We start from the raw sequence: 12,048 nt of genomic DNA, 5'->3' as shown, positions 1-12,048 counted from the left end.
TCACAGATGATTCCGTCTTTCTCGGGGGCAAGGTTGCTTCCCCCAGCAGTAAGAAGCTCTTTTCACACAGTTGGCTTACATGGAGGAAGTAGATATATGTCTGCTTTTAAAATCAAAATACTGCCGGGCTCGGTGGCGCATGCCTGTATTTCCCGCGCTTTGGGAGGCAGAGGCAAGAGGATTACCTGAGCCCACAGGTTCGAGACCAGCCTGGGCAACTTGGCAAGACCTCGTCTCTACAATACATCAAAAAAATTAGCCAGGCAGCACCGTGGCGCACGCCTGTAGTTCCAGCTACTTGGAAGGCTGAGATGGAAGGATTGCCTGAGTCCAGCAGGTCGAGGGTGCAGTGGCTGTGAGCATGCCACTGCACTCCAGCCTGGGCGACAAAGTTAGTCTCTGACTCAAAATAAAATAATAAAAATAAAAATACCTTTTTTCTTTCTTATTTAAAGAATTTTTGTCCAGCTTATTTTTAAAAAAAATTTTTCCATAGAGACTGGATCTTGCTATGTTGCCCAGACTGGTCTTGAACTTCTGGGCTCAAGTGATTCTACCACCTAGGCCGTCCTAAGTGCTGGGATTACAGATGGGAGCCACCGTGCCCGGCCAAAAGGACTGTGCTTGCCATCGCCCAAGGAAGATGCCGACCCACAGCAGAGCAACACGGCCAGAGAGGAGCCTCTGCCTCTGCAGGGCCTCTTCCCCTCAGCAATGTGATAATGACTAGCCCCAACGGAGAGGCACAAAACCAGAGGGACAGAGGTGGAAACTTTACTTTCCTCTTTACTTTACTTATTTTCCTCTTTCTGACCATTACCTCCTCTTACCATTACTATTATTTTTAAAATGATTTTAACATCCTTTACTTCAGAAGCATCCAAGTTCAGACCAAGAAGACACAACCACATACCAAAACCAACTCTAAAAGTCTTTAGGCTGTTACCTTGAATGATGGGTACCATCATGGAGATCATTGAACACGACCTCACCATCCAGTGTTCTTTGGCTTGAAGACTTACCTTCACCCTCCTTGAAATGTAATAATCTTTGGAATCTCTCTAGTGGTCAGCTTTGAGATAAGTAAAGAACAGAAGCAGATTTGGTAGGTTTCTTTTCAGAAGATGCAAATGCCCTGGCAATAGTGATGTGTGGTTTTAACAGACATAAGCAAAAGGTGAAAGAGAAAAGATTGCCTTATTTGAAAATGATCGACTTATGAATAAGCAGTAAGATTTGCAGTTTTACAGTTAGAAAAATTCTTACCATCAAAATGTACTTGTTCTCTCTAGAGTCAAATTTGTGGTATTTCAATATGAATAATTCTATTTAGTTTATTACTGTTTCTGTCTTCTGATGGTGATTCTGAGTTGATGTCATCATTACTTTGTGTTTGCATATATGTGTGTTTGTTTTCTGGGATGTCTGGAGGAGGAAGTTTGGAATATAATTTGTCATCTCTTGATTCCTTTAGACATAAAACAAAAACGAACCCTGCTTCTTTGTTCTAGGCCGTAGGCTCCCACTCTTTCATTTTCCTCAAAAATGTGAATTACAGTATAATTTTAGCTTGTAGTGTAATTTGCACAGAATTCTACTAACTCCCAGGAACATGTAAACTGTTTCAAGCATGAGTTTCACCAGCAAAATTTTGATGCCGTGCTGTGAACTTCATCTTGAGGGACGGTATTCTGGTGTTCAGGAATACATTTTATTTGTATGTAAACTCTTAATAATCTCAGGCTTATTTTTCAGATCCTGGAATGACCAGTGCATTAATATTATCCATGCAATAAATATCTTTTCACGGCATTTTAGAAAGTGAAGTGATTGAATAGGTGTTTTGCAGAAGAGGTAACTCATAGTCAACATATGAAAAGATAACTTCAGTGGTCATCTGGGAGAGGCATACTAAAATAACTATGAAATATCATTTCACACTTCTTATATTGGCAAACATTAAACAGTCTAGCAGTACAAGTGTGATGAAAATGAGGAGAAACAGAAACTACCCCATTTAGCAGCCTCTAGTAAAATTAAAACCCAGCATTGAACTCCTGGGTATACACCTTACATTATCTTTGAAATACGTGTATAAGGAGATGTGTATAGGATGTTTATTGCAGCACTGTTTGTAATAACAAAAATTAGACACCATCTAAATGACTTTCAAAAAGGGACAGGATAAAACGTGGTATAAATTGGATAGAATACAACAGCTAACATGAATGAACTAGACCTATATACAGTGATATGGATGAATTTCTAACAGTGCTAAATTTAAAAAAAGCACAGTGACTCACATTCGTAATACAGATTTAATAAACACACAAACCAATACTATGTTTGGTTTATGAATGTATATAAACAAGGTAGATGCATAAGCACATGTCGGAGGATCCAATTCATGAGATCGCTTGCCTCTTGGGAAGGAAGGAAGGAAGGAAGGAAGGAAGGAAAGGGTGGGCTTGGGGAAGGGCTGGCAAAGGAGATTTCATCTGCCTTTAATGTTGTATTTTTGAAATCTGAAGCAAATATGAAAATGTTATCATTTGTTAATTGTGGTGAAGCTTCATGAATCCTAATTTTGTTTGGCTTTTCCATGCTAAACATTTTTTTAACTAAAATGGTAAAGAAAATAAGATAATGCAATATCTAGGAGGGAATACTACAGTTTGCTCCATGAGAATGATGGTTTGTTATTTTTTTTTTACATTTCCAGGTTTATTATAAAGGATATTACAAAGGTACCAATAAGAGATGCATAGGTTGAGATACAGGGGAAGGCATGTCGGTTTGTTCTTTGCAAATCAATGTTCCTTTCATCAGCCATGGCTGTGAATGGTGGTCGTTTCACACAGGAGGGTGGGGCGGAGTGAGTTTTGCTGGGGGTGCTTTATTTTTTATTATTCATTGTGTAGAATGTGACCACAACGAGCCCCCTGCTTGCACCTGTCACTACGCCCCCACCCTCCGCGGGAAATTAGTAGGAAGATGATTAGTAGGAAGATGACCTTTTGATGAGATGTGGCAGAGGGGAGACTGGGTCTTCCAACCTCCCTACCATAAGCAAGGGTGAAGTTCACACTGCAAACATCAGTGCACACTTAACTGAGTTGCAGTTATGAAGACGGGGCCCCGGGGGCCCTCACCGCCCGGGGCTGGGCCATGATGAGAAGCCATGATGGCCTTAGTAAGAGCTTTTCTATCCCGACTCCCCAACATGCCACCATCTCCCAGGGTTCCCTGCTAGTTTGAGCAAGTTTTATGCTGCTCCTACACTCCAGTTGTAGTTCCATTGGCTCCCGTACAGTGGTCTGAAGCTTGGGTTTCCTGTGGGTATAGGGCGATCGGGTGTTTCCACCACGGTAGGTGGGTGGAGCACCTCAGGTCAAAGGGAACAAAGCCACGCCTGCTCCCACACCCTTGGGGAAAAGGTTGTGGTCTGTAGACAGATGCTGCCCCCTGGTGTCAAGCACATGAAGTTGTAGGTCTAGCAGATGCCGAGATCTCCGTCTTACTGGAGCTCTCCAGAAAGTTTAGGGCGCGCCTTTGGCCTGGACGGTCTCAAGAATTCGATTGTTCTGTGGGAAGCAACTTGCCGGATGCTTCTGCAACACCCAGACCCCCAGCAGCATGCCTGGCAAGGCTGCCCACGACTGTTTGACTTGTGCCCAGTTGAAGGTATTACCTTCCAAGACAGTGTTCAAAAAGCCACTGAAGTCATGAGGACAGGCAATGTGAATGTGGCAGAAACAACATTGGATGCTGTGTTTCCCTGCTGTGAAGCGACTGAGTGCACTTAGGCAAAAGGTCCCCCCAGCTTTTCCTGTGTGCTTGGAAATGGCCGGATGACGAATGTTTAACTTGTTTTGCAAAGTTTAGGATTGCTTAAAGTTGCCTGATGCCCAGAAATTAATTGGCTTTGTGTCAGTGCTGACCTTGAGGTTTTTAAAATACCACCTTGGTTCATCACTGCAGTTAGAGGCTGCCTTAGAGGCAAGAGGCCATCAAATCCAAAGATGCACATAGCTCGGGCCTCTCCTCTCTGACTTCTTTGACCCAAATGCATAAACAGACTAAGGTCTGCATTCATGGGAATCATATAGTACTCACCGAATGTTGTGTGATGATTTTAGAAAAAAACAGAAAATGTAGGGAAAAAAAACACCAATGCTTCCACCAAACAGAAGTAAACCATGCTCACATTTGGGTGGGCAGCCTTCCAGACTCTTCCCCCCCCCCCTTTGGAGTCTCAGTCTGTCACCCAGGCTGGAGTGTAGTGGCAGCATCACAGCTCACCTCAACTCAGCCTCTTAGGCTCAGGCAATCCTTCCCCCTCAGCCTCCTGAGTAGCTGGTACTATAGGTGTGTGCCACCACGCCTGCCTATTTTTTTGATTTTTTTTTAGTAGAGATAAAGTTTTGGTATGTTGCCCGGGCTGGTCTCAAGCAATCCTCCTGCCTTGGCCTCCCAAAGCACTGGGTTTACCGGTGTGAGCCACCCCGACTGGCCAAATGTTTCTGCTTTAACAAAGGGAATGAACTAGAATTAAAGAATTAAAGGAGGTTCAGACTTTGTCAGAAAATATTACCTAGTTAGAATGTAATAACACTATTCTGTTTTATTGTATTTATTACCCATTTTATTCTAAAACTTCTTAAATTGTGAAATATTTCAAACAGAAAAATACAGAGAATAATTTTGCAGACACATATGTGCCTACTTCCAGATTTAATAAATGCCGATACATCGTCATTTGTTTAAGGTGTGTCAGTTGTAGTTTACCCTGAGAAGCAGGGAGCAGAACACCTAGGATGATGGAGGTGTGTGTGTGGGTTCGTGTGTGATTATATAATTTGTGGATGACTCACTGTGGGGTCTGACCATGGACTGTTGTGGGAGCTGGTTCAGCAGTCCCTTAAGGCTGCTGACTTTGTGTGTAGTGTTGGAGTCTGAAGTCTGCCGGGCAGGCAGTCAAGAAGGGAAGATGCGATCTGGAGCCCAGCAGAAGTGTCCTCGTCACAGCCTCCAACCTTGATGAAGACGAAGATGCCCTTCATCGTAGAATGAAACATATGCAGCCAGGCACGGTGGCTCACGCCTGTAATCCCAGCACTTTGAGAGGGGTCCAGGGGTTCGAGACCAGCCTGGGCAACAAGGCCCGGCCTCATCTCTATAATAAATCAAACAATTAGCTGGGTGTGGTGGCGCACACCTGTGGTTCCAGCCTTAGAAAGCTGAGGTGAACGGATCGCCTGATCCCAGCAGGTCGAGGCTGTGGTGGCCATGAGCATGCCATGCACTCTATCCTGGGTGACAGACTGAGCCTCCAACTCAAAAAAAAAGAATTCAGCTGTACCGTCACTCCCCTTTCCCTCCCCAAATCTTGCCTGCAAATATCTCTAGTGGCCCACTTTAAATTAAAAACATACTGTCCAGCATCGAGCATTTTAACACTGTTTTTATTTTTATGGATTCATCTGGCACGTGCTATTTATGTTGCTATGAAATTTTATTTTTATATTAATGTGCTTGAGTTCAAACATTTCAGTTGATTTAAAAGAAGACTGTTGAGAAAATAATCGCAGACAGGAAACGGGCGTGTCAAACTCTTGCAAGAGGCACTCGGATGACTGGGTTTTGGGAGGAGCTTAGCAAGCCTAATACTAGTAAGAACCTTAAAAGCATGACCTTTACTTTCCTGACTGTGATCAGGCCGTTGGCTTTTGCCAAAGAATTTCTTCCCCAGAGTCTTGTTTTAATTAGTTCGCTAGCTGTCTTTTGCCACCTTGCGCATGTCACATCCACAACCTTTTCCAGATCCTGAGTGGAATTCACATCTACTTTCTTTGTGTTCTTGTGAACTTTTTTCTACTGGGGCTAACGTAGACCCACTGCTATCTGCCTTGTGTGTGTGGCTTTGGATACACAATCCCATGCTGCTTACCAACATTTCCTATTTCTCTCTAAACTCAAACTTCAAAGTTCAGCTCAAGCTCAGCTGCCTTTCTGTTTTTTTTTTTTTTTTGAGTTGGAGTCTCACTCTGTCGCCCAGACTGGAGTGCAGTGGCCGCTCCCGGCCACCACAGCCTTGACCCGCTGGGCTCTGGCGATCCTTCCGCCTCAGCCTTCCGAGGAGCCGGAATTACAGGCGCGCGCTACCACGCCCGGCTGATTTTTTGATTTAGTGTAGAGATGAGGTCTTGCCAAGTTGCCCAGGTGGGTTTCAAACCCATGGGCTCAGGCAGTTCACTCACCTCGGCCTCCCAAAGCGTGGGATTACAGGCTGAGCCACCGAGCCTGGGTAAATTCTAATTTTCTAATGATTTGCCATCTACTGGAGGAAAGATATCCTAACTTATATTTCTATATTCCTCTAAGGAACCCAACGCACCATTGTGTACATAATAGTCTATCACACATATAGTATTATATATATGCATATATGTACTTACAGATATTAAACTAATTCTTTACAAAATGGTGTAAAAAAAAGATAATGAATTAAAGGACAGTAGTTCTGGAACCCAACTGTGGTTACAACTACTAATTAAGACTCCAGACAAATTGTTTAATCTGTTTCTCTTTCAAGTAAAATTGGAATACCACCATCTAACCACCCCCTCCTTCTGGTATTTTAGTTTAAAAAAAAAATGCCTTAGCAAACATCAGTACAATGTAGCACCTTGTATTCTGTGCCCCATGTGATAAGATAAAGCAGTTCTTTCCTTCAAGGAACATATATTCAAGTGAGGACAACAAATATGGACATCATTTAAGGACAGGCCTACTTTCTGAGAGATTGTTAAGTGAGTTTTATCACTGTGCAAACATCCAGAGTGTACTTACACAAGCCTGGGTGGTCTAGTCTACCACACCCCAAGGCTATATGGCATGGCCTTATTGCTTCTAGGCCACAAACCTGGGTAGTATGTGACTGTACTGAATACTAGACTATTAGAACACAAGGGTAAGTAATGGGTATCTAAACATACTTCACATCGAAAAGCTACAATAGAAGATAAACAGTGGTCCACTCCATAGGGCACGTACCACGAATGGAGCTTGTGGGAATGGAAATTACTGTGCGTCAGCGAGTGGTGAGTGAATGTGAAGGTCTAGGACATTAGTGTGCACTACTGTAGGCTTTATAAACACTCTACTCTTAGGCTACGCTATTAATCTTAACTTACTGTGGCTTTCTTACTTTATAAGCTTTTTAATTTTTCTAACTTTTTGAGTCTTTCACAGTAATAGCTTAAAACACACATTATACAGTTGTACAGAAAATTTTCTTTCTTTATATCCTTATTCTATATGTTTTTTCCAGTTTAAAAACTTTTTTCTTCCCTTTTTAAACTTTTTTGTTAAAAACTGAGACACAAACACACACAGCCTAGGCCTACACAGGGTCAGGGTCATCACTCTCACATCTTACACCTCCACCTCTTACCCCGCTGGAAGGTCTTCAAGGGTAATAACACGCATGAAGCTGTCTTCTCCTGTGACAACAATGCTTTCTTCTGGAATACCCCGAAGGACCTGCCTGAGGGTATTACAGTTAGTATACAAATTTGGAGCATACTCTAAAATAACAATAAAAAGTGTAGCCCAGGCTGGGCGCAGTGGCTCACACCTGTAATCCCAGCACTTTGAGAGGCCGAGGCGAGAGGATTGCCTGAGCCCATGGGTTTGAGACCAGCCTGGGCAACCTGGCAAGGCCTCATCTCTACAATAAATCAGAAAATTAGCCGGGGTGGTGACACACACCTGTGATTCCAGCTACTTGGAAGACTGAGGTGGAAAGAGCACCTGAGCCCAGCAGGTTGAGGCTGCGGTAGCCATGAGTGTGCTTTGCCACTGCACTCTAGCCTGGGTGACAGAGCGAGATGCCAATTCAAAAAAAAAAAAAAGAAAAAGTGTAGCACTTTTATGTATAGAAAAACATAAAATTGGAAAAAGTATAGATGAGGAAATAACGTATACCCTGCCTATTCCACCCACAACCTAGAGAGTCAGGCTCTGCACATTGAGTTTGGGAAGCAACAATTTTCACCATTTGTATAGTGCTGTACCATTCACTGTTGAACATGGAAGCATCCCATTTGACACTCATGGCAGTTAATCAGGTAAGAATGAGTTAGATAAAGATGTACCATTAGCATCTAGTCTTGCTGGAAGAAAACATGAAGTTTAGAGATGTTTGGATTTGCTCAAGGTTTGTCAGAGCTGAGGTTCAGACTGAGGTGTTGCAGACACTCCATATGCTTTTCACACTTCTTCACACCACGTAATGAATAAGTCATGTCTGGGGAATTGAGTAAGCTAGTACAGAAAACTTGAATGTGGACTGGTTAGCAACTGGGCCATGTGTTGGGGGGGGTCTGGATGACTTCAGATACCTACCATTTATCCATTTATATGGTTTTTTTGGTTGTTTTGTTTGGTTTTTTTGAGTTAGAGTCTCACTCTGTCACCCAGACTGGAGTGCAGTGGCCACTCCCGGCCACCGCAGCCTCGACCTGCTGGGCTCTGGCGATCCTTCCGCCTCAGCCTTCCAAGTAGCCGGAATTACAGGCATGTGCTACCGCGCCCAGCTGATTTTTTGATTTATTGTAGAGATGAGGTCTCGCTGCCCAGGCGGGTCTCGAACCCGCGGGCTCAGGCGATCCACTCACCTCAGCCTCCCAAAGGCGTGGGATTACAGGCTGAGCCACCGAGCCCAGCTCATTTATATGTTTTGACCAGAAGAGTTTCTTGAGGAGTTTCAGGGAGACTGATCAGGTGGCATAATGTGGATGGATTAGAATGGGGAAAAAACACTATTTAGAGGTACTAGTTATTTAGGGTGTGTTAGTGTTTTCCAACTTTTAAACACAAAAAATAGATATTATCTGTAAGTCAGCCAACATTTTTTTTCCTTGAGTCGGAGTCTCACTCTGTGGCCCAGACTGGAGTGCAGTGGCACAATCATGGCTCACCGCAGCCCCAACCTCCTGGGTTCAGGTGATCCTTCTGCCTCTGCCTTCCAAGTAGCTGGGAATACGGGCACGCACCACTGCACCTGGCTAACTTTTTTATTTTTGTAGAGACAAGTTCTCACTGTGTTGCCCAGGCTGGTCTCAAACTTCTGGGCTCAAACAATCCTCCCACCTTGACCTCCCAAAGTGTTGGGATTACAGGCATGAGCTATCATGCCCTGACAGATATTACTTGAATACATACCCACTTTGTGATGGGCATTTTCATGATTATGGTCTTGCTTATGTAATGCTTTCAGTTGATCAACCAGATTACTGAGCACTAAATGTGTAAAAGACTAACAGTAGTGACAACAATAATATCATCTTTGTTTTTGGGGTTTTTTTTTGCCACCTTTATTTTCCCTGAAAAAAACTCTGGCCCTCGAGTTAAGTGGCTTCCCTTCTCATTCTGGTTTTTCTATTCGTGCTACATGTAACCTTGAACAATTCATTAAATTGCCCTGTGCCTTATTTCCCCTACTTACAAAATAAACATCATACTTAACCATGACAGCACACGATATTGTGATGAGATAATTTGTAGGAGACTTTTGGTTTCCCGAGATGTATTATAAAAGCTCATAATGGAGCCAGGCTCAGTGGCTCAGCCTGTAATCCCGTGCCTTGGGAGGCTGAGATGAGTGGATTGCCTGAGCCCACGGGTTCGAGACCTGCCTGGGCAACTTGGTGACACCTCATCTCTACAATAAATCAAAATGAGCCGGGCGTGGTAGAGCGCGCCTGTAGTTCTGCTTATTGGAAGGCCAAGGCGGAAGGATTGCCGGAGCCTGGCAGGTCCAGGCTGCGGTGGCCAGGAGCGGCCAATGCCCTCCAGGCTGGGCGGCAGAGTGAGACTCCAACTCAAAAAAAAGCAAAAAACAAAAAAACCTCATAATGGTGTTAAGATGAAATTACGTTGAAAGCCTTCACTTTTTAAAACTTTAAAAATTTCAGTCTGCTAGTGCGTTTTAGTCCTTTTTCTAATTATAATTACATTGAAAAGAGGGGGCAAATATCCAGACATCGGTGGCACTGTTCTCCTTCCCTGGAGGTAGAGGGGAGAAGAAAACGATTTATTTGAGATGTTATTAGTCCCGCTCTGAAGGAGAATAGATGGTGGTTTCTCACTGTGACTTTAAGGCTCATCTGCTGATAGGTGCAATTTCTTTAGACGAAAATATGTGGGTGAATGTGTGCGTGGCAGTTGTAGATAATAGGGGAGAGAAGAAAGTGAATGTTTTTGTTTTCGGGGGTAAAGGGACAGGATGTAAGCTCTATGAAATTGTCACAGCCAAGGATAGCAAACCAAGGAAAACCACCCCCATAGTCTGTGGGTAGGTGGTGCATGCTCCTGGCTAAAGTCCCAAACCATCTTTGACTTCCTGTGACCATATGATCTGTGTACCTGGCTCTGGTATAGAGGACCTAAGATTCATCTGAATGTAGAGTTTAAGCATTGCCTCTCTGACTGGTCTTTCATGATGCCTCTCGCCTAGTGTTTATCAAAAGCATCATCACTGCCTGCCTCCTCTGTCTCCCTTACGGTTAGCAAAACTGAGCGGGTGTCATAGGAGGCAAAAGGGCTGACACTGTTTTATTGAGGATGGCACTGTGTAAAAGAGTTGCAGGGTTCTGACCCTTCTGGCGATACAAAGCTGTGATCCTGTGTGTTCTGCTGAGCGCTGTGTGTGTGTGTGTCTGTGTGTGTGTGTGTGTGTGTGTGTGTGTGTGTGTGTGTGTGTACACATGCATGGAGTGGGTGAGGGAGATTCTGCAAAGGGTAGGATGAGGTGAGAGAAGGTGAGAAAAGTGGAAAGTACATATTCTTCCTGTGGATGGCTAGGAATGAAACAGGTTAAGACTGTGATGAGGTCACCCCAAATCTGAGAGGGCGTGCACGTAATGTGTACCTATTCCAAAGAAGTCCCCTGGAGATCCAGCAGGGGATGTATCTGGTTTATTCAAATGTGTGGAAGGCACCAGAGCCACTGATGGCAGCCGGTCGGTGAAGAATCTGCACCTTGACGCGAGCAGTTTTATAATCAAGGCAATGATGTTAATCATTCAAGTTACCATATGGTGTTTACAATTACACTGATCAAGCGTGAAGACTACTGTCGTTTTCAGCTTTCCTTGGTCACCTGCATCCCACACTCATTTCTGGGAATATGCATCCCTTCAGAAACCAGCCTTGGCTGGAGGCCACTCCCTGAAGGAGGTGGCAGGAAGAAGCCAGGTATGGGAGCCACAGTCTGTGTCTGGACAATCCCCCACACACTAGTTAATAAAGAGAATGCTGATTAACTAGCTTTCACTTTCCCTTGCATCAGGTATAGGGGATAGAGCAGGACCACTTTGTTTTTGAGCTCTTTCCTCCGAATTGTATTTTCTCCTGAGAACAGTGACCTTCTAATGGAAGACATCTCAGGTCAGAGGACCCTTGGGAACATTTCTTCTTTTACCTAGAAAGTTGTTTATCTTAGAATAATCCAGATAAAATGTGATGTGTCACCCTAGGTTCAACAGGAATGTGGGATAGAGAAGCATGTGCTGTTTTATTAGTATTCCATCCTGGACATTTACTCATTCACTTGTTGAGAGTGTGCAGGCCCTGGGTTATTTGCTTTGGAAGCCTAAAGGCAAATCAGGCATAGATCCTGCCCTCACGGAGGGTATAGTTCAGTAGGAAAAATAAGACAAGCAAATGCACAGATATAATGCCATGAAGAAAATGATACCTCTTCTAGAAACATCTGAATGGAGCTTTGGGAGTGAGCAGAAAGAAGCAGAAGAGACTTCGTGAGGGTTTGGAGAGGAAGGCAAGGCGGTAAGGAAGGCTTCATGGAGCAGGTGATATCTGAGTTGCATCTTCCGGGATGGGAAAATCTCAAACATTCACAGCAGGAGAAAGTGCCTTCCTGGTGCAATGAACGATGAGAACAAAGGTGAAAGAAGCATATCTAGAGAGAAATCTCTGTGGTGAATGTGTGAGTTCTCTCCTGCTGAGCTCCCTTACCCCGTG

At 43.9% G+C, this 12,048-nt stretch overlaps 1 protein-coding gene across 1 annotated transcript in view; it reads left to right on the top strand.

The window, feature by feature from the left end:
• The first annotated feature begins 10,205 nt into the window (after window positions 1–10,205).
• SLC22A15 (solute carrier family 22 member 15) overlaps window positions 10,206–12,048 on the top strand; it is a 64,588-nt gene continuing 62,745 nt past the window's right edge. Inside the window, exon 1 of the mRNA XM_021719308.1 lies at window positions 10,206–10,360. Coding sequence (XP_021574983.1) covers window positions 10,206–10,360 — 155 coding nt within the window. The remainder of the gene's footprint in view (window positions 10,361–12,048) is intronic.

Source organism: Carlito syrichta, unplaced genomic scaffold (genome assembly GCF_000164805.1).
Source record: "Carlito syrichta isolate Samal-C Ts95f unplaced genomic scaffold, Tarsius_syrichta-2.0.1 Scaffold314375, whole genome shotgun sequence".
Lineage (NCBI taxonomy): Eukaryota > Metazoa > Chordata > Mammalia > Primates > Tarsiidae > Carlito > Carlito syrichta.
This window is presented reverse-complemented; position numbering and strand designations above follow the sequence as displayed.